The sequence below is a fragment of the Phyllobates terribilis genome, unplaced genomic scaffold (genome assembly GCF_046119375.1).
Source record: "Phyllobates terribilis strain yellow unplaced genomic scaffold, ASM4611937v1 Scaffold_11__3_contigs__length_659146591, whole genome shotgun sequence".
NCBI lineage: Eukaryota > Metazoa > Chordata > Amphibia > Anura > Dendrobatidae > Phyllobates > Phyllobates terribilis.
Genome location: NW_027362771.1, coordinates 527,710,235 through 527,731,946, shown reverse-complemented (window position 1 = coordinate 527,731,946; position 21,712 = coordinate 527,710,235). Strand labels below are relative to the sequence as shown.

The 21,712-nt window shown below is 42.1% G+C and overlaps 2 protein-coding genes across 7 annotated transcripts in view; one reads left to right on the top strand and one right to left on the bottom strand.

The window, feature by feature from the left end:
- Positions 1 to 21,712, top strand: part of LOC141166736 (DNA-directed DNA/RNA polymerase mu-like) — a 59,416-nt gene that overhangs the window by 25,624 nt on the left and 12,080 nt on the right. The window contains exon 14 of one of the 6 annotated variants that reach the window (XM_073653703.1): positions 18,630 to 19,047. The exons of 4 other annotated variants lie outside the window; for them this stretch is intronic. The gene's annotated coding sequence lies outside the window, so the exon portion shown is untranslated. Of the gene's footprint in view, positions 1 to 9,441; positions 9,860 to 18,629; positions 19,048 to 21,712 lie in introns of those variants that run through there. One more of the 6 variants, XM_073653702.1, reaches the window with a different exon arrangement.
- On the bottom strand, positions 3,662 to 21,193 carry H2AZ2 (H2A.Z variant histone 2). Its single transcript, XM_073653704.1, has 5 exons — positions 21,008 to 21,193; positions 6,210 to 6,287; positions 4,980 to 5,093; positions 4,467 to 4,596; positions 3,662 to 4,043 (listed from the first exon to the last, which is right to left on the bottom strand). Exons 1-5 carry the CDS (start codon positions 21,008 to 21,010, stop codon positions 3,982 to 3,984), a joined length of 387 nt encoding a protein of 128 aa, XP_073509805.1. The 5' UTR covers positions 21,011 to 21,193; the 3' UTR covers positions 3,662 to 3,981.

The window sequence follows — 21,712 nt, the reverse complement described above, 5'->3', positions numbered from 1 at the left end:
TTAAAGGAAAAGTGAATATGGGTAAGTATGAGCGACATAAGATCACAAACAAAACAATTATGTGCGTCAAATTGTGTTGCCCTAGTTGCGAGGAAGTGCTGCAATGCTTCAAGACCCGCCCCATGTGGGATATTACTGTAGACGGCTTCCACGTCTATAGAAGGCTACAGCACTTCGTCGTTCACACTAATCCCTTCAAGTTTGACAAGGAGGTCCAATGTATCCCTCAAGTATGACGGTAATGAAGATACAAACGGTCGGAGCACCTTGTCAAAATAAACCCCCAGATTCTGGCAAAGAGAGCCCACCCCCGATACAATAGGCCGACCCTTTAAGGGACTAGTACCCTTATGTAGTTTGGGGAGAGCATAAAAAGTAGGGGTGACTGGGTAACCAGGAAGTAGAAACTCATTTTTTGAAATGATCCTAGATTCAAGGTTCTCGATCAGTAGAGAGGTCAATAGTTCAAGATACTGAGGGGTAGGGTCTCTTTTTAAAATCTCATAGGTGTTTTTATCTTGCAATATGGATTGACACATAGAGAGGTAGAGAGGGTGGTCCAGGATAACTAAGTTTCCCCCTTTATCAGAGGGCTTCACGATTAGATTTTGATTATCCTCCAATTTTCCCCACGCCTCTGATTCACCTATTGAAAGATTAGATCTAAATTCTGTCCCTTTGGGGGTACTCATCCTGGAAAGATCATCCTCCACTAGTTTCAAAAAAAATATCAATACTGTCCAGATCACCCGAGGGGGGAGGCAGCCTTGTGCTTTTTTTCTTTAGCTCAGTGAAAGGACCCAACCCACGGGGCTCCTCATTTTCCTTCAGGAGATCAGTAAGGGCTTCAAAGGCAATCAGTTCGTCCTCATTTAACCCCAGTCTTTGACTTTTCTCCTTATTCTGTTGTCTATAGAATTTTATGCCATTTCAGTTTCCGACCAAATAAGTGAATGTCTTTAATCCACATGAAGGAGTTATAGGGGGTGGTAGGGACGAAGGACAGACCCTTATATAGTACTCTCATTTCATCACGTGTCAACTGATATTCTGTCAAATTTACGATTTGCTTCAATGGCCCCTCTTTTAGTTCCTGTTCCTCAGTTGGTATCCAACCGGGCCCCTCTGCTCCAAAAAAGACGCAGATGAGGACGAACCTGACAACGCTGACTCCCGTGTACCTCCTGTTTGTTGTTTTCTGGAGTCCTTGGGATTCGGGGGTCATAGTTTGGAGGGAATTCCCCGGGTCCCTTTGGGTTCCATAGTCCAACCATCTTCCTCCTCGCCCCCTCCATCTATTCTTTTGAAACCTCTCCCTTTCTCTACCTCTCTGTCTCCACCTACCCCTAGAGTTAGACCTCTCTCTATCTGAGCTTTCAGCTTCAGAGGATATGTCCATGTTAGTAACTACTGTAGAGGATGCAAAGTTATATACTCTATTCTCTTTAAAATCGTTAAAGTCTCTCACTGTAGGATAGCTTCCCTTTTATTGAAATCAGGATCCCCTTTAAGCTTAAGTGCTTTTTCAATCAGTTCATTAAGTTGTTTTCCTGACCTCTCAAAATTCTTTCTCTTCTTCAAGGAGTAAACACACATCTTAAAGAGGAGGCCACCGATTCCTAGTTGCTAACTATCTGCCTGTCCTGCCGACGATTCAGCTCCTTCTCTTCCAGGCTGCTCTGTTGATGGGGCATCACTGCCAATGTCATGCAGTGGGTAGCTGGCTGTCAATCAGCATGACATCGGCAGTGGCACCCCAACAACACAGTGGAAGAAAAGCAGCTGCTCTGTCAACGTAACGTCACCGGGAGCTGTTCCGTGACCACTCTGATCATCGCTGGACACAAAAGGCAGGTAGATAGCAATTACCTTGCCTGTAAGTTCTTGGGAACATAAAAGAAAAATAAAATAGTACCAGATAACCCCATTAATACTCTTATTAATCTAACAGGTAGCAGTTAGCATTATGAGGCAGTTCCTCACCTCCTGCTCTGGAAGAAGAGGCAGTGAGGTCACTGATGGAGGCCCCAGTGTCTTTCCTTTGATCCAACCCTGTGTGTGCACATGCTGAAAGTAGGAGCCGAGAGAGGGAAAATACATTTTGGTAGAAGCTACGCAGGCCAGAGATTAATACAGTAGCTTGTGTAAAATAGTCATTTATTTATGATTGGCAAAAATGCTTATCTGACAATTCGGGGCTCTGAATCAAAGTGCCTAGGAACGCCTCTGCCCAGCGCTAATGTGCCGAGCTAGCAAATCGCCGTGAGCCACATGTTGGGGAACCCTACATTAGATGAACATTGGGCAAACGTGCTTTTTTTTTTTTTTTTCAGTGGAACTGTCGGACCATCTAAAAAAAGCTTTCCAACAATGTGCTAAAATGGCTCATCACGTAATGTAAATGACGGCTCATCACGTAATGTAAATGACAGCTCATCCCCTAGTCAAGTGTAAAAACAGGTTGCCATCTGAAGAAATGCAGCTCCTGAGACCTTGATCTCAATTGACTGAGGAGCTGCTCGCGGAGGTACGTGTGCTGATGATACAACCCCTGTCAGTTGAGACGCAGATCTCAGGAACTGCGTTTCTTCAGACTGCAGACCATCCTAACGCATGACTAGGACGGGCTGACATTTGAATTGCGTCTTATGGCTATTTTATTACATATTTTGAGAACCCTTTTCATGTGTATTTGGGTTTCTTACCTTTCAGAATAGCAGTTGCTAAGTGGGACATGTTGGACCACACTTGACTTTGGTAGAGAAAGGGTTTGATTCCTCATCTGTCCAAACAGATGACATATAATGTCATATATGAAGCCTTAGGCCATGTTTCTGCTGTGTAATTTTCTGAATATGTTAAAATATGCAGTAGCAATCTGCTATGATTATGCTTTTGATCCCCCCCCTTCCCCCTTTTTTCTTACTTTACACTTTTGGTCCATATTTGACACAGCATGTTTTTTTTTATCATTTATCTTTTTGCTGCGATTCTGCACTTCAATGCAATTTTGTGGGCATGAGTTTTAATGAAATTACAACAAGGTAAGGGTTGGTTAGATCACCACTCCAGCTACAAAGGCACCACTGATTCTGGGAACTTGTACGGACAGGACAGAGAAACTCCAATTATAATAAACAGATGTAATGGCCCAGCATAGAGAGAAGTTCTGAGCCTATTAAACCTCCGTACAGAAATATGCCAGGTAGCAAACCTATGCGTTTCGGCAGATAGTCTGAATCATGGTATTTTACGATGATATAAGGTTAGCTGCTGAAACTCGTATGTATGTTACCTGGCATATTACTGTATGGAGTTTTAAATGCACTACTAATGAAGGTGAACTTGTAATAAGTCGTGAGCCTACCTCTATGTTGGACCATTACATCTGTAAAATGAAATCCACTTTGCTTGAAATCTTACTGTGTAATAGAAGGCAGCCCCTGCTTTGCGGATGAGCACATGGAGCCAATTACATCCGCAATTTGTAGATATGGCTGCCCTGATTTTTCATGCGGCCGTCTGAACCCAGCCTTACATGGCCTTTGTTTCTGTTCCAATGTTGCCATTGGAATAAGCAGATTATGAAGATACTGTGGCTCAAAAACTATGACGAAGAGGACACATTGCCCAAATGAGATTTACTACACAGAGTCAAAGCTTATGTAAAAAATGGTTTATCTGTTCCATTTTTGTATAAAACACACGGGAGAAACCTAGTCAATCAACACACAGATTCCATTCACAAGACTTCAGGAGTTGTTGGTTTTTTTTTTTTTTTTTTTTTTTTTGTGAAACTCTTCACCTAAAGAACATACAAAGGTTTTCCTTTAAGTCTACTCTCTATTACCTTCCATTTATCTATTTATTTTAGAAAAAGTAACATTTTCAACGAAAATAAACAAAACAAATTCCACATATCCCCATTTTTTTTTCTGTCCCAGTTACAGTACAATGGCAGAGGGCAGCAGATTGTGTACTTTATGCAGTTTTCTGCTGTCCCTTCTTCCCAATGAGAGATTTGTGGATATGAGGAATAACACCTGCAGAGAAAAAAAAAGAAAATCACTGGTCTGTACAGTCCAACATGTGACCGATAAAATATCCTACATTAGTGCTGTAATCTGAGGTACTAAGCAGTGCATTTACCCCTTATTACCCGGTGTGCATCCTTAAGTGTAGTCTACTGTATGCCTAACAAAACACATACCAAATATAACAATAATTGCTTTTTGTACCAGATTCGCACATCTGTGTGCGTTGGTCTGGGCATCGGCCGCGGGTCTCCTGACCTGAACTTGATAGCCTCATATGTGAATGTTAGGCTGTTGAGTTTGGATCAGAAGAGCTTCAGTGAGTCCATGACACAAGGCTGTGTGACTGCAACCTTACTCTTTGTGTGTAAAACTCAGGATGCTACACTTTATACAGAGGCCATAAGCAAATATAAAATCTAGCAAATATACCTCCTCCTGCAATTGTGGCCTTGATGAGGGAGTCCAACTCTTCATCACCACGAATGGCTAGCTGCAAGTGGCGAGGAGTGATTCGCTTCACCTTCAAATCTTTAGAGGCGTTTCCTGCTAACTCCAACACCTGCTCATAACATACAAGAGGACAGCATTACGCTCTAGTTAAATAGGTGGCGCTATAGAGTTCAAGTCCTCTTTTTCTCTGAAGAGGCAATTTGCATATCTTTAGTTAAAGTATCACCTGTGTTTTCAGACTATTAAACTGGTTTTATATAATAAAGTATTGGAAATTCCTAGAGAAAAATGATTCCCAGGACCCTGCTCCAGTAAACATGTTGGTAGTCTTTTGCCCAGTGCGAACCTCCTCCCTGTGACATCCCTAGTGTCACTTCTGATTAGTCCACCATGGTGTCGCAGGCAGTAGATCTGGAGTGCTCTGGTCCAGCGGCCATGGACCTGTGGATGTTTTTGCTCCTCTCTTGTATCTCCTGTAGGAGGAGCACCTACCTCCGCAGTAAGGTATTCCAGGATGGCAGCACTGTACACTGCTGCTGTAGCACCAACTCTTCCGTGACTTGTAGTGCGTGTCTTCAAGTGTCTGTGGATACGGCCCACTGGAAACTAACAACAAGTACACGGTTGTAGAGCATGTACTAATATTGAATATCATAACCTACAACAAGAAAGCTCTTCAGTGTCGATACACTCTAAATATATCAGCTTTTACACAGACCTGCAGTAACTCTCCCATGCTTATCTGAGGGTGGACACCTTTTCTGTGATCCGTTTTAGTAATCTGTATGAAGTGCAGATCACCCACCCACACTGCCGAGGGACAGCTCTCCCAGTACACCAGCTGTCAGTCACTGTGTGTGAAGGACAAGAGTCACAGGTCTTGAGGACTGGCAGCAGCTACACCGCTTTCTACGTGAAAACCATATATCCCCAAGCTCTGCATCATCTCCTCCAATCTAAGCTGCCCTCTGATACAGCAGCCAAGAATGGTGTATCCCACCTACTCAAAGTACATCAAAGTTCCCAAACACTATGAACATACATAGTGCCGCACCTATTACAAGCCCAGTATGATAGTAGGAGTACCCCTAGGATACATGGCTTTAGCTGCTGTAGGCCGCATTTATACTTTATTTTATTAGGCCATTTCATCCTATATTTTAAGCCAATGTTCAGTAATTGATAAGAGGTCTATCTGCTCCATTACATGTATGTTTTGGATTGATAGAAGAGATACAGATGAGTAAATAAGGCCTTAAAATAATCCTTTCAGCTTATTACGTATGGAAGTAGGGGCATGTCTGTATGGGCACTCGTCCCAATAAATATATCTTTTATGAAGGGTTGATGCACCTGTTATATGTCTAGCATAGAAGCCATAGGCAAATCAGACTGGTAGAGCACTGGGGGCGTATCAATGCACCTGGAATTAGTCCAAGTGCATTAACACACCCCCAGTGCACTTCCGGCCTGATTTGCATATTGATTCTCCACTAGATTTCTCTTGAATAGCACATCAAAAATGTCCAATAAAAAATTATTTTTATTCGGGGGACAAGTGTCTATACAGCAAAAATGTTAAACTGTGCAGACAGGTGTTTTTTTTTTTTCTAAGTTGAGAGACATTTGTTTGTACTAAAGGTGCTTCTTTAACATCGGTCTATTGGCTAACAATTCCCGGACGATACCAAAATGTGCAATATCAAGCAAACGAGGTCTTACCTGCAGCCCTGCTCTCTGTGAGCGAGATACTGCCTTGGCCTTCGCCTTCCCACTATCCTTCCCAGCTTTACCACCAGCCTGTAAGAAAAGACAGAGTTGCAAACAATTACTTTTTTTTTATGCATTTAAAACGTCAATGCAGATGAGCGACTTCACAAGTGTCATTTATTCCCTAACATCCAGTATTGGTGCATGTGCATTGTTTGAACACGCCTCTAAACTAAGGCTAAATGCTGCATTAGGCCGGGGTCGCACTACCGTATAACACGGCCAAGTGCTATGTGATAAAACATCGCCTAGCACACGGCCTAATGTTATACTATGGGGCAGCGATTATTTTCTCATGCTGCGATTGGCAGCAAGACTTTGCTCACTAGTGCCCATACAAGTCTATGGGTGCATATGAAACATCAGACTGCACTTGGATGTCGGCAATGGAGTAGATGGAGAAATTACTTTCTCAGTCTTCTCTCATACAAGAGGATCGGAGCACAGAGTGCTGACACTCTACTCACGCTCGCAGAGCATCATTAGCATATCACATCGGATGCCATACTCTACTGTGATTCCAGCCTTAGGCTGAGACTGCACAACGCATCAGCAAAACTGTAACCATAATGTTTTCCTATGGGAAAAAAAAAGATGCAATGTAACCATGCCGGACTTTAGGCACCGATCACTTGCCAATACCCATTCCCCCATCAAATCATAGGGGAGAATTAAAGGGAACTTGTCACCTGATTCATGCTGCCCAATCAATGAGCAGCATAAATCAGAGCTTGATTGCAGTCTGGTATATAATTTTCAGAAACACTGACGTTTCAGAGAAAGTATACTTTAAAGATCTGGCCAGGGACCATAGCCGGAGACTAGACTAGTCTGATGCCACCCCGACTGGCTTCGCCCAGCACTGCTAGAGCTGGTAATAAATAATTATTGTATTTCTATAGCTCCAACTTATTCAGCAGCACTTTACAGTTAAGCAGGGACATGTACAGGCAATAAAGACATTAGGGTAACACCCAAATCACCAGTTATAGGAGTGAGGGCCCTGCTCACAAGCTGACAATCTATAAGGAAATGGGGGGACACACAGTAGGTAGAACGTGCTTGTTATATCCAGTCCAGCCATCATTATAATAGAGGTTTTCATATAAAGCTGCATGATCCTGGCACCAGCCAGTATCTAAGTGCAATTACTGTTTGCTATTGGGTGCATGGAGGATGTGGAGACAGATTAATAGGAGTAAGCAGATTATGATTAACATTTAGGAGGGAACAGGGGTTAGGTTAGTGAGTTGAGGTGATATTTCTGTCTACAGAGATGTGTTTTTAAAGCATGCTTAAAAACATGGGGGCTAGCTATTAGTCAGATTGTTTCGGTTAGTGCATTCCAGAATACTGTCGCAGCACGAGAGAAGTCTTGGAGACGGAGGTGCGAGGTTTGGATTATGGAGGATGTTATTCTTAAATCAGTTGCAGCTGATTGCCATGTCTCTCCTATAGACACTGACCTATCAATCGCCTGGAGCGGCGCTGGGAGAAGCTGGCCTAGTCTTGTCTTTGGCTATTGTTCCTGGCCAGATCTTAAGTATATTTTCTCTGAAACGCCACATTTCAGAGACAAACATACAGTGCTGCTCACCATTATTGGCACCCCTTCATTTTTTTTATAGACTACAATATCTTCAGAAATAAATGGAAATGCACCAAAGTTTTATCTTCAGGAATTTTTAATTAGTGGTCCAAAGTAATACAACAATAAAACATTGTTTTTCAACTTCCATGTTGCAATTTCAAAGAAGAAACAGAATGAAAAGCATGTGCAGCAATAAAGGCACTCCTAATTAATACTTGGTTGTACGCCCTTTGGCATTGATGACAACCTCCAAACGTTTCTTGTAGTCATCTATAAGCTTCTTACACTTCTCAACTGGAATTTTCTCCCATTCTTCTTTGCAGTTTGTTCAAGTTCTTGAATGTTTGCAGGTTTTTTTTTCCCAATTGCAGATTTCAGCTCACCCCAAAGATTTTCAATGGGATTGAGGTCAGGAATCATTGCTGGCCATTTTAAAACAGTCCATTTTTCTTTTTCAACCATTCCTGTGTACTTTTGGATGTGTGCTATGGGTCATTGGTGGAGGACCCATGATCTTTCAACTCAAACCAAGTTTTCTTACACGGAGTAAGACATTACGCTCTAAAATATCTTGATAATTCTGATTTCATGATTCCTGTGATACGATCAAGGTCTCCAGTACCAGACGCAGCAAAGCAACCCCACAGCGTTATGGATCCTCCACCATGCTTAACTGTTGGTATGGTGTTCTTTTCCTTATAAGCTTCATTGCGCTGTCTGTAAACTGTTGCTTTGCATTGCGGCGTATGGTACTTGTTGAAACCATGACCCCAGACTATTCCAGGTTGGCCTTCAGGTCTTTGGATGTTTTGACGTGGTGTTTTTTCCACCATTCGCAACAACCTTCAAAGACCTCTCGTCAATTTTCCTCTTTCCCCCCCATCCAGGGAGGTACTTGACAGTTCCATGCTTGGCAAACTTCTTAATAACATTGCGCACTGTTGAAACTGGGCTACCAAGGTCTTTGGCGATGGCCTTCTACCCTTTGGAAGTTTTGTGTTTACTAATAATAGCAGTTCTGATGTCCCTAGACAGCTCCTTTTGTCTTCATCATTGTGACAAAGGAACAGGGCCTACCATGTGGCTTTTTAAAACAGTGAAGTAATTATTCATTGGCTAATTCATGTCACATGGGCACCGACAATCACAGGTGAATCTCTTTTGTGATTTATCACAGGCGAGTCAAAATGTGTTTCCATACTAAATTAATGTAAAGGGTGCCAATAGCAGTGACACAACAAGCTTTAGGTTTTTCTATTTTTTTTCTCCCATTGTTTTTTTTTAAATTATGGTTTATCATTTGCTCTTTTGTATTTAACACGGGTGCGCTATACAAAAAAACTGTTTCACTTGATTCATTTTTTTCAGGAGATATTCCACATTATGTACTTAACACTAGGACTACTGGACTCGTGACCCCGCCTAGAACTACTGAAAGGAGTCATTTTGACTCCTTGCTTGTTTTCATTTATTTTTAGAGTTTCATTTGTGGTTATTTATTAATAATTATATTTTTTGTAATGTATTATTATTGTGAGATCCAACAGTAATGCTTTTGATTGTTTTTTTTCTGCTTTTCTTATTTTTCTACAGAAAATAACAATAATTATAATAGACGTTTTTCAAACATTTTTTTTTATTCAAGTGCACACATATAAACAACAACTGAAGAACAAAAAGCAGAGAAAATGTAGGTGGAGGAGCATAAAAATGAAAATATGGCGCAGAATTCACCTTCTAAACATTTGGTGTTTCGCATTTTAGGCATTGCCTTTGATTTATGGCAGTACATTGCCCACACAAAGACTTACCACAAGTCTTACAATTTCCGACAGATCTATTTTTCTTGCACTTTTCTTTGATCTGGCAAAATTTTGTTTGACCCATCACTTCTGAGCATGTAGAAACTTGGGACGTGGAACCCTTTTCCCTATCTGTGACATAAGGACCACTCAACTCTCTCACAAGCGTTTGCAAAAATGCCTTGCGTGACATTTTTTGGTGGGTAATCTCCTTGAATATTATCCATGCATTTATACCCGCAAAGTCTAAGGCATTTTCAAATGCATGAACAGGCCATCTCCTTGTGCATGTTCGTGTGGTATATTTTCGTGCCATCTGATCCACTACATCTACTCCATATTTTGTTTCATTGTAAAACTTTACCGTTTCTGGAGTTTTTTTAGCGGAATCAGACGCAACAACAACATCTGGATGGACGGAACTCAAAATGACAACATTTTTGTTGGGCTTTCCTTGATATACTGTAAGTGTAAAATTGTCTTCATTTCTAAACACTTTAGTGTTGTACAATTCCTCTTTCATGGATTTTATTTCTTTAGGCACTTCTCGCATTATCTTGTTCAGTGTTCCCACGATGGTTGTTCCTTTGCTTTTTAGCTAATTTTACTGAAGTAAAATAATTATCGGTTGTAACATTGCGACCTTTTTTCAAAAACTGGTCCAATAACTTCATTACCACATGGTCAGCTAAACGGTCCTCAGCACGGCGTGTGTCATCTTTGCCTAGATAAGGGAAGCCATTTGCCAGATATTTGCTCCTCTTATCAACAGCTAGCCAATATTTGTGGCCATATTTATCTGGTTTGGAAGGCATGTACTGCGTGAATGGACACCTAGTTTTGCTTGGGAAAAGTTGCTCATCCACCATTATGTATGGGCCAGGTTTGTAACACGCAATACAATTTTCAATAAACCTGTCCCACACAGTAGAAAACAGAGCAAACTTGTCCGTTTGCAGTCTCTCCGATCGAGTAGATTTCTCATCAAATCTGAGAAACCTCATAATTTCAACAAAGCGGTCCCTAGACATTGTCGCTTTGCAAAACGGTATTCCCCAGTCATTACACCAAATACTGCTAATCGAGTGACGGTTCGTGCCAGATATTCCACGAGCATAGAATATCGCAATGAATGCATCTAGCTCCTCATCAGATAGTTTGTTCAGCATTACACAGTAATACAAGCAGGTAAAACACAAGGAAAATGTGAAAAGTTGACATGTAAATTGAACTACATCTATATGAACATCAGGGTAAATAAGACAGAGTGAAAAAATTATGCACAAAACTTTATAGCAACATTTAGTGACAAAAGGACCTCAAAATATAGTAGGGAGTCAAAATGACTCCCTTCAGTAGTTCTTAGTAAATTTTGAAAAAAACTCGCAAATTTTTCACCAAAATTATTTATTCTCACAAAATCTTTTTTCACATCATATTTGAGGAAAAGTCACCGAGTTTCAAGCCGGAATTCTGAAAAATGTAGTCACAGAAGAGAAATAAAAAACGAAAGGAGTCAAAATGACTCCATCAGTAGTTCTAGTGTTAAACTTCATGGGTGCCAATAACTATGAGCAGGAATGTACCTGCCTACAATAATGCTGTCAGGCTCTGATTCACGCTGCCCACGGTCTAGGCAGCATAAATCTGGTGACAAGTTCCCTTTAAAGTCAGTCACTGCATAAATTTTTATCACCGCTCCGAAGTGAAGACCTGGAGCCCTAGCTCGCACATATGACTTGCTGCTCACCATGTAGACATGGTCATCATTGTTGTCTGCACTTGCACTTCGTATGAGATTCTAGCCCAAAGAGGAGACCACATCTTAGGGTACCCATACATCTTCAACAGATGTGTTTGGTCAGCAGCTTTTCCAGCTGGCAGCCCTGGATAAATATGGTTTAAAGTGTAAGTCACTATGTTTTTATATATGACAGGGGCGCTGTACAGTGCTGCTGATCGCTGGGGGTGTGGGTCCAGTGACTCCCCCACCAATCAGTAAAAATGCTGCTCTGAAGTCTGGCTTTTGCATCAGCTGTCTATGGGCTCAACAGTAAGTTGATGTTCACAGCTCTGAGACTGAATGTATGGCTCATAGAGCAGAGTGCGGGCTCAATAGTAAGTCTGAGAGCACAGCTTGTGTTGGAGCTGTGGAAATCAAAGCTGTATTTTGACTATGCAGCACCTGTCATATATAATGACGTTTATAAAGACTTAAACAGAGCTTGTATGTTTTCAATGGGAGAGCAAAGTAAGCCGCTGCCTCACACCTCGGGTGGCGGCTTATCTGTCTGGGAAAATATTGGAACTTGCTTTGCTCTGTGTATGGGCAGATTTAAAGTGAAAACAATAGTTGAGTTTCATTCTTCCAGAAAAGTAACTGCAGGAGCAGCACTTCCTTCTGCATAGTGTATTATTCCGATAAACTGTACACAACTGATTGTTCGCACAAGCATCTTATGTCTGTATTGGTTGTGTAGTTGACAGGTGGTGAATACAGCACATAAACAATGCAGTTATCCATATGAATGTACTTATATGCTATATTTTTGAGCACTCTTCTATATTACTAATATATATTTTTGCTAACAAACAAAATCTGGTCTGAAAAATGGTAGAAAATGTAGTTGAAAAATCGTGCCAGAACTGAGCTGGAAAAATGAAGACCTAAATACATAGACGACGGAGTGTCTGACTTTACCCATCTGACTCTTTTTATTACACTTTTTGGAAAGTCACCCAGACAACAGACCGTGTACCCACAAGATGTGCTGAAAATATGAATGATTATACAAATAAATACATTCTCCATCTAAGCTATATGTGGATTTTCATGAATTTCTTTGCGTTATATTTGCAGTCGTTGTGATGCTGGAGTCCACTTTTTCTGAGTCTCTGATGGGATGGCGTATTGTATCTACTATAACCTTTTTTGCACAGTTTCACATTTTAAATTCCTAAGATTTTTTTTGTATGTTGGGTTATAAATCAAGCTCAGCGACTAACTCTCAGTAGCTCAGGATCAGACCCACCAGGCCGTGGCTGAGTGCAGGGCGTGTTGACAGGGATTCTCTCTGGTATTTTAGGAGGTATGCACTGCCCCTCAAGCCCCACACAGGCCACAACATAGTGGGTGAGTTTTGTCTGAAGTGTCCTTTTTCCCAGATTTGGACAGTTTTTTTATTTAGTAGTATTTAAAATCCTGTAAAAACTCTGGTTAGTGCATTCCACAAAATTGTAATTAATCGCTCTTCAAACAATGTCAGAATAATCGCTGCAGTAGTAACTAGGGATTGGGTCATGTTAGATGGCAGAAGCAGGGGATTGGTAAGGTGAGTAATGCTGCTTTCATTTATTTTCTTTACCTTATTTTGAGCATTATGTATTCAAAAAAATAAAAAAAAAATGTATGAAGCTGGCTCGGGAGGAGCTTTCTCTGATCGCTGCAGTGTAACCACTTAAAAGTAGCTATCAATCTGACAGCGGCATTAAAATTGTGTCAGTGCGATTACGGGCAACTCATAGGTTACCTTGGTAGTCAGAGGCCTGCCGAAGGCTGACATACCTGCCGTCTTGGTCCTTCTGTGTAGCTTATCCACAGGCTGAGCACCATAGGACTGTGATATTACTATGTACTCCAAGACTGAGGTTTAAGGGAGCGTTCTCATGTTCAGGATTTGCTGTGATTTTGACACTGCGCATTTATGGTAGCGTCCAAAACACAGCGGCCAGATGTTGCAGAATAGTGGATGGGATTTCTATAAATCCCATGTGCACTGTGTGTCTGTGCACCTGCGGATCACCAACGGACGCTGACCTGCAGAGCGTCTTTCAGATCCACAGCATGTCAATTTCTCTTGCGGGTACAGATACAGATTTCCCCCATAGACTTGTTTAGATGAGAAAAATCCGCATGTGTAAAAAAAACAAATAAAAAAAACGTAAAATAGGTGTCTAATTTGCATAATGGGTGCGGAAGTTCTGCAGCGTCGGGGCCACAGCAGGTCCTGAACGTGGGAACGTACCCTAAGGCGCTGTGCACATGTTGCAGATTTGCTTGCAAAACCTGATGCCAGCAAAGTGAATGAGAAACCTGAAGTGTCACGCACACGTTGAGTATTTTGGACTTGCAGATTTGGTGCAGAAAATAATCTGCAGCATGTCAATTCTCTGTGCGTTTTTCACCTATTGAATGCACCAAAAAAGTAGCAAAAACGCAACATTTTTGAGGCTGCATTTTCCTGCTAAGAGATGCTGAAATGGTGCAGACGTTTCTGCACACAAAATCACATACACCTGTGATCGCTCGAACACTAAGTAATGTAGTTACCAGGGCTGTGGAGTCTGAGTTTTAGGCTATGTGCCCACGTTGCATTTATGAAGCAGAAAATTTCTGCTGCATAAATGCAAGTCCTCTCCCGGAAAAACGCATGCGGAATTCCGCACGCGTTTATCGTGCATTTTTCGCGCGTTTATCACGCGTTTTCCACATGCGGAATTGCCTTGCGTTTTTTATGCATTGGACAAAGGCAATTCCGCTTGCGGAAACGCAAAATTAAATGACATGCTGCGGATTTTTGAACGCGGCATAAACAATCCGCAGCATGTGCATAGAACTTGCGGAATCCCATTGGGGACCATGGGGTGCGGATATACATGCGTTTTTCAAGCGTTTACGCTGCGGAAATTCCGCAGCATATACGCTTGAAAAATGCTACGTGGGCACACAGCCTAAGAACGTATAAAATGGAAACTCCTAAAATATATAATAAATTGGGTACAGTAGTGCAATGCAGTTTGTGGGGAATATTTTTTTCATAAGAACTTGGGAAAGTTATGAAATGACCTATAGATGTCTGTCCTATTCCTGATCTAAGGACTCCACAGCCCTAGTTGCATTATATGAACACACACACACACACACACACACACACACACACACACACACACACACACACACACACACACACACTTAAAAATGTCCCTAAAAGTTCAATCTATCAAAATGTAAAATGGATGAAATCGCACATGCAAGGAAAGAATAGGTTATGGGAATCAGACAATGGTGACTTTTTTTGTAAATTTTAAAGTTATTTCACCACTAAAATAACAGAAAAATGGACAACTTTAGTATCACTGTAATCATGATGACCTGGAGAATAATGTTGGCAAGTCATATTTACCAGACAATGTGGTAAAAACAAAACCCCTAAAACAATAACAGCATTGTGGGCTGTTTTTTTTTCTTCCTCGTAATTTCACAATACTTGGGAAAAGAAATTCATTTTTCAGTAAATTATGATAAAATGAATGGTATCCATCATTCACATCCCACAAAATCAAGCCCTCATACAGCTATGTCCACGGAAAATTAGAACACTTATGGCTCTTAGAAGAATGAAATGAATAAATGAGCGCAAAAGTGAAAAATTCCTGGTTCTTTACATGGTTAATTGCAGCATCCATCACCCCTTGTGGATTCATATAAGATATTGGGATATACAGCTGATGTGTTTTTTTTTTTTTTTAGTAACCAGTGTATTGGTGACCTTGCTGGAACACCTACTGAGCCACCTCAGTGCAGTTGTCATGTATACCTTATGGTGGCAGGCTATGCGTGGCTAGCAAGATATATGTGACCCCCCCCCCCCTAAGGCTATGTTCATACGTTCAGTATCTGACCTTGGTATTTAAAAAAAAAAAAAAAAAAGTTGTCCACTACTTGGACAACCTATGTTCATACCCCTTGCTGGGCCCCCATAATAAAGCCTATACTCGCCTACCATGCTGGCGCTCTTCCCACGGTGTTGCACTCTCTCCCTGGGGCTCCCGTGCAGCTGTTGTGACACCGGCACCCAATCAGCGATGGCGTCACTGTCTCCGCCTCCTGTCGAATTGAGCATGAAGAGGAAGTCAGATCAGCTGCAGCCTGGACTTCCTCTTCAAGTTCGATTTGTCTGAAGGTGGGGACAGTGACGCCAGCGCTGATTAGGTGCCAGTGTCTCGTGTCACAACAGGACCGCGAGTGCAGATAAACACGGGAATGGCACCAGCACGGGAGGTGAGTAAGGGCTTCTTTATTTTTTTCGGGGCAAAACATTTAATTCAAGAAGGGGTTGTCAAAGTAGTGGACAACCCCTTTAAGGGTCCGTGCCCACGAAGCGTTTTTCAAGCGTTTATGCTGCGGAATTTTTGCAGCGTAAACGCTTTGTAATCCTTCCCCCATGGTCCCCAATGAAATTCCACACTTTCAATGCCCATGCTGCGGAGTTCTCCGCAGCGTTTTTGATGTGCGGAAAAATCCGCAGCATGTCCATTATTTGTGCGTTTACGCATGCGGAATTGGCATCTACAATTAAGGCTATGTGCCCACGATGCAGAAATGCTCAGGATTTTTTCCTGAGAGTTTCTGCATCTCCCTGGCAGAAAAAAACGCATGCGGATTGTACATGCGGATGTGAAGCGTTCTTTCCATGCATTTCCGCATGCGGGTTGACAAGTGCTTTCCAAGCGATTTTAGCATCACTTGGAAAGTGCTTGTCAACTTGGTCACACTATATAAATCCATGCAAACAGCATGGATTTATATAGTGTGACCCGAGAGAATGTCAAAAAATATATACTTGCCCTCCGATGGCCCCCGCTGTCTTGCTTCACCGTCCCAGCTGCCGGCAGCGGTAGACTGAAGGACCTGTCAACGTCAGTGTAGCGTGACCCGTCACATGACTCTGACGTCAGCGCAAGTCCTTCATTCCATCGCGAACTGCAGCCAAGCAAGGAGGAGCGCAGCGCGGGCCGCCAGAAGGTAAGTATATATTTATTTTTTACAGTTTTCAATTGTACCCAGGTCCGGAGGAGAGTCTCCTCTCCTCTAGACCCAGGTACCATCCGCACATTAGAACGCATGGAATGCGCATCTACATATACAGTAATGGTGTAATCCATGCGGTCTAATGCAAGTCAATGGCGGCGAAAACGCAGCACTTCCGCAAAATAATTGGTAGTGCTGCGTTTTTTTTCCGCAATGATAATTCGCAGCGGAAATTTCCGCAGCATGTGCACAGCACATGCGGATTATCATTGGGGGACATGGCAGGCCTTCTACCATGCGTTTAAGCGTTTTTGGCGCTGAGGAAACGCTTAAACACATCGTGGGCACACAGCCTAAGTGTATGTTCAAAGGATGGATTTTTTCTGTTCGAAAAATCTGTTATGGATAGAAGGCTGCCCATCTCATCTGATTGCTGCTGCAGATTTGCGTTTGGGCACCTGACATTGTATTCACAACTGTTTTTTGTTTTTTTTTTAAAATGAATGGGAAGCCGGATAAACTTGAATTTTGGCATGGAATCTGCACACTTCATTCACGTCAACATGCCTTAATTGTGTGTAATCTCCTTTATTAAAAGCAGAGGAGCTTTGAATATTTTTACCATCCGAATAATAACTATGACTAACAGAGGAGGCCTGAGTTTAGGGCCTGGAGGTAGTGATTGTCATCGGGAGCCATGAGTACGGATTAGAGCCCCAAAGCAACATTTTTAACATCTTGGGGGTATATTTTTCTTTTTCGCTTTCTTCTTGGAGCTCTTATCTATTGAAAATAAAAAAAACCTTATTAGATGTCTTCTATATTTTTCTTTTAAATGTATTTTTTTTTTTTACAGTTATTAATATAGTCACTGAGCAACAAAAACGATCTGTGCCAGAGGATGAGTCCATGTCTGAACTAGTGTGTGATTAGATACATTGAGAGCCCTGTATATACCATGTGTAAACAACCCCCCTACCACATACCAGTATTGTAGTGAGCACACTGCGCTATACATGCCGTGAAATACTTATATTCCGCTTTGTTAAAATGGAAGTGAAATTACAAGACTGTTCAACAAAACCACTAATAATCCTGGCACTTCACAAACAATGATTTTATACTATATATGGGCTCATTCAAACACATGAATTATGTATGTGTTTATCATAGACTATAATGAATACATGTTCTATGGTGTTATTCACATGTCCATGTTTTTTTGCCCACCAACTGATTTGCAAAAAAAAAAAAAAAATCAGGCGTGTGTGTTTTTCACCCGAGTTATGGACCAAAATTCCCCATAAAAGTCTACGGCAATCAGGGATAGGACATCTGTCTTTTAATCCGTGTGCTTTCTGTGATTAACAATGCAATGGATGGCAGCTTTTATTTTTTCCATATGTGAAAAATCATTGATCAAACACTCATGGTAAAAACTGGTACACTGATCAAAATCTGCTCCAAAACACTGAAAAATCAAGGACAACTGAACGAGGCCTAGTAAGGTAAGTAATAACTTTCTAGACTGCGAGAATATTAAAGGGGTTGTTCTCTTTCAGGCAATGTCTGCCCCGGCTGCAGTCTGTTATAACAATCCACACTGCAATCAGTGCGTCAAGTCCACTGGCGAGTCTCCACCACTGCTCCCACCCAGTATCTGGCATTGGCGCTGATGTTGTGTCGACAGCCAATCAATGAGCTTGGCAGCTCTCAAAAGGACATCCCGTCTACACTGGCAGAGCCACTGAGCTCAGATTGGCTGCCAAAATGACAGCATCAAACACCGGGCGCAACAGGGAAGACATGCCGGTGGACTTGAAGATGTTAGAGTTTATGGTATAACATACTGCAGCCGGGGACCAACATTATATGAAAGAGAACACTTTTCAGTGAAACCACTTTGTAAAAGTCTGAGCCACCCAAAATCAGATTGAAGAGTGGAGTCTTCAAGAGGGGCAGGCTTCTGTGATACCAACATGTCAGGAAATCAGCTCATGATATTTGAGTGTTCTAGGTGCATATATGGGAAATATTTCCTAGCAAGGCCTCATTGAGGCCACTTATTTATCGTACTTATTTACTTGTTGGGTGTTTGTCACTGATAGAAACACATACCTATTAGTCTATGGAGTTGTTCATGTGTTTTTGATTTTTTTTTTTTGCAGATATCAATTTCTGACCCGAATCAATGGGGTTTGTGAAATGCTTTTAATCTTGTGCAAGACAGTGTGATATTTGCAATTTTCTATAATAAATTTCTTTACTAGATGTGTGCATTGATCACTAGTGGGGATGAACAGACCCGTGGAAGGTTGGGTTCATAGAGTTCGACCGAACTTTGGTCCCAAGTTCAGTTCGGGTACCAGAACTGTATCCGAACTTTAACCCGAACCCCATAAAAATCAATGGGGACCTGAACTTTGGAGCTGGAAAATCTGAGACTTTTTTTCGTGTTTTGCATTTTTAACCTGAATCACACTTGCTAATGCAATTCAGTGGGTTCATGAAAAAGCAATGGACACCACAAGGAGGCCAACAGTGTCATCTCAGTGCTGTATATTTACTATATAATGGGTGGTATAAGCTTGAAAATATATATTTATTTTTTGTTACATACAGAAATGGGTGAAATTGTCTTTTTTACATATGCAGAAAACGAATGAACGTCGTCTGAATGAGGCTGAATCACAAGGTTTTAACAGATCAATATTTCACTTTTTTATTATTTCTATTGAGATTACAGGCTTTGAAGCGATTTCTGATAAATCTGCTTAAAGGTTTACAGGTTATTAACAGGATGTAGATGACGGGTCACAGTCTATGTACACACGACTATTTTTGGGCTGAGTGCGGTCTGTGAAAGAAAAAAAATGACCAGACAGAGTACACGGACCAATGTTATTCAATTTGTCTGTTCTGGTGATAGTGCTTATTGCACATAGACCAAACATCCGTCTACATCCATTTTCTTCAACTACAACACATACCCATTATAATCTGTGGTGCTATTCACATGTCCAATGTTTTTGACAGACCGTGCAAAACACACGAAGATGTACATTTTTTTGCTGCAGCACGGATGACAAGAGCCAATACAAGTCTATGGGCCTGCGAAAATCACATACAGTACACAGATGGCATCAGTGTGCAGTCTGCATTTAGCATTGCTAAGTATAGGAGAAGCTTTGTAATTTATGTATTCATCCGTGTAAAACACTGATGGTGAAGCTGGACCGAACACTGATCAAGAACACAGATGGTAAAAGTAGACACACGGCCTGTACACTGATCAATAAACACTAATGACACCGGGATGTTTTTTTTTTTTTAACATATGTGCTTAAATACAAATATGTGCACGAGGCCTGTAGAAGAAAAAAATAAATAAAATCGCAGCATGTACTTGTTTCTCCCATGTTTTGCCTATTCCAGTCTACATGGGCTCAAAAAAGCTAAATCTTCTGTACAGCATCTGATTTTTACAGATACACCGCAATTAATGTGTTTGGTCTTGTAAATTTTATAAACTGCTGATGTATAAAAACAGATGCTATACGGGTGAAAATCGGATTTATTTTTTTTATACGCTTGTGTGAACTTAGCCTTACACTGATGGGTTGTATATAATGACCCACGTCAGTGATGAGGTGTGTGTGTGTAAAATATATATATATATATTTATTATATATCTTTTTTTTTGTTTAAATACGCTTGTGAACTTAGCCTTATACAATGATGCTGGTCAGTGATGGGGTGTGTGTGTGTGTGTGTATCTATATAATTTTTTTTTTTTAATACACCTGTATGCCCCTAGCCTTACGGTGAGGGGTTGTACACATCATTGTATACAGTGACAATAGATGATGCCGCTCCGTGATGGAGTGTGTGTATATATATATATATATATATTTTTTTTTTTCTGTGCCGCAGCCCATGGTCGACAGGTGCCCAGTCCTAGAGGCCATGGCTGTCACCATCAGCTGATCCCAGGGTGGCAGGCGCAGCTCCCTGTAATCAGCTGGGGGGCAGGGAGGGGTTAGAGGGGCTTCTGATAATCCCTCCAGCAGACACGGCCGGCTGCCATGTAAGAATAATGCTATAATAAAAGGACAGGCAGCGCTGTGTGTGTGAACACGGCTTTATTTGTACCCTCTTACAAGCTCTATGATGGGATAGGCTGTGGGCTGGAGCAGCACAGGGCTGTCAGGAAAGTCTCTTCTGGTGACAGCGGTTCGTCTCATTGGATGAGAAAAGCGACAACCCTGCACTATTATGTGGGCCATTTCGTGCACTGTTGTCGCAGCTGCTCGGTGTCGGTGTCGCGCTGCGCCGCTTGTCCAGTCCCCGGAGCACAGGACGGCTGCTCTGCAGCGGCTCCGGCCAGGACAATGAGCTGAGGCTGCACAGGCACCAATGGCTCGCCCGGCGCCTCACTGCACGGCACAACAACTGTGCTCTTCCCGCCTTTTCCCTCTACCGGGACATTTTACGAGCTTGCTGCAGACTCCCACCATCCCCTGCGGAGGTCAACTACAATAATTACCATGTTGCGGAAGTTCAAGCGTCGCCGTTAGAAAATCCGGATTCCGTTACCTCCGCGTCTCCGCTCCTCACTGGTGCCGGTACCGCGTACTCTTAGCTTCACACACACACACAATAACCCCCCCCTGCCCGTCAGGCCCGAGCGAGAGGACGCAGCGCAACCAATCACAGCATGCCTTCCTGGTTTGAAACCGCGTCTTCACCAATCAGGAGCTGGCTTCTTCCCCAGGTGCCTAGTGAAATCCCGCCTCTTACACTTAACGGTTGTTTCCCTCCCAAGGCCCCTCAGCTTGCTTTTGCACACGGCCCGCTAATGAGTGGGCGTGAGCACAGTGCGTCAGCGGGAGAGCGATAGCCAATCATAACAGAAGTCTAAGGCGGATTGATAGGTGCGTTTGCCAATCGAGTGAGGTAACGTCCTGTAGGCGGGCCGCGCGTGAGGTTTTGCGGACGATTAACCAATAGGATGAATGGCTTTGGGAGAGGGGCGGGTTCATAACTTTCCCGCCCTCATTGCCTTGTTTGCTTTAGGAAAAAGCTAAGATGGCGCTTGATCGCTATCTCTTTATAGTGCAGGGCACAGCGTCCTGAAGACTTGGGAGGAGAATGTCGCCAAAATCGTCCAAATTAATATATAAATCGTCCTAAGAAGTCTTACTTGTACAAATGTAAAAGCAGAGCTAGTCGTGTTTCAGAGAGAATATAA

Coding starts and splice junctions, on each gene's coding strand:
- H2AZ2 (XM_073653704.1), bottom strand. Junction 4,597..4,979: donor TGGAATACCTTACTGCGGAG/GTAGGTGCTCCT, acceptor TGTTATGAGCAG/GTGTTGGAGTTAGCAGGAAA. Junction 4,044..4,466: donor GGCCACAATTGCAGGAGGAG/GTATATTTGCTA, acceptor TTTTCTCTGCAG/GTGTTATTCCTCATATCCAC.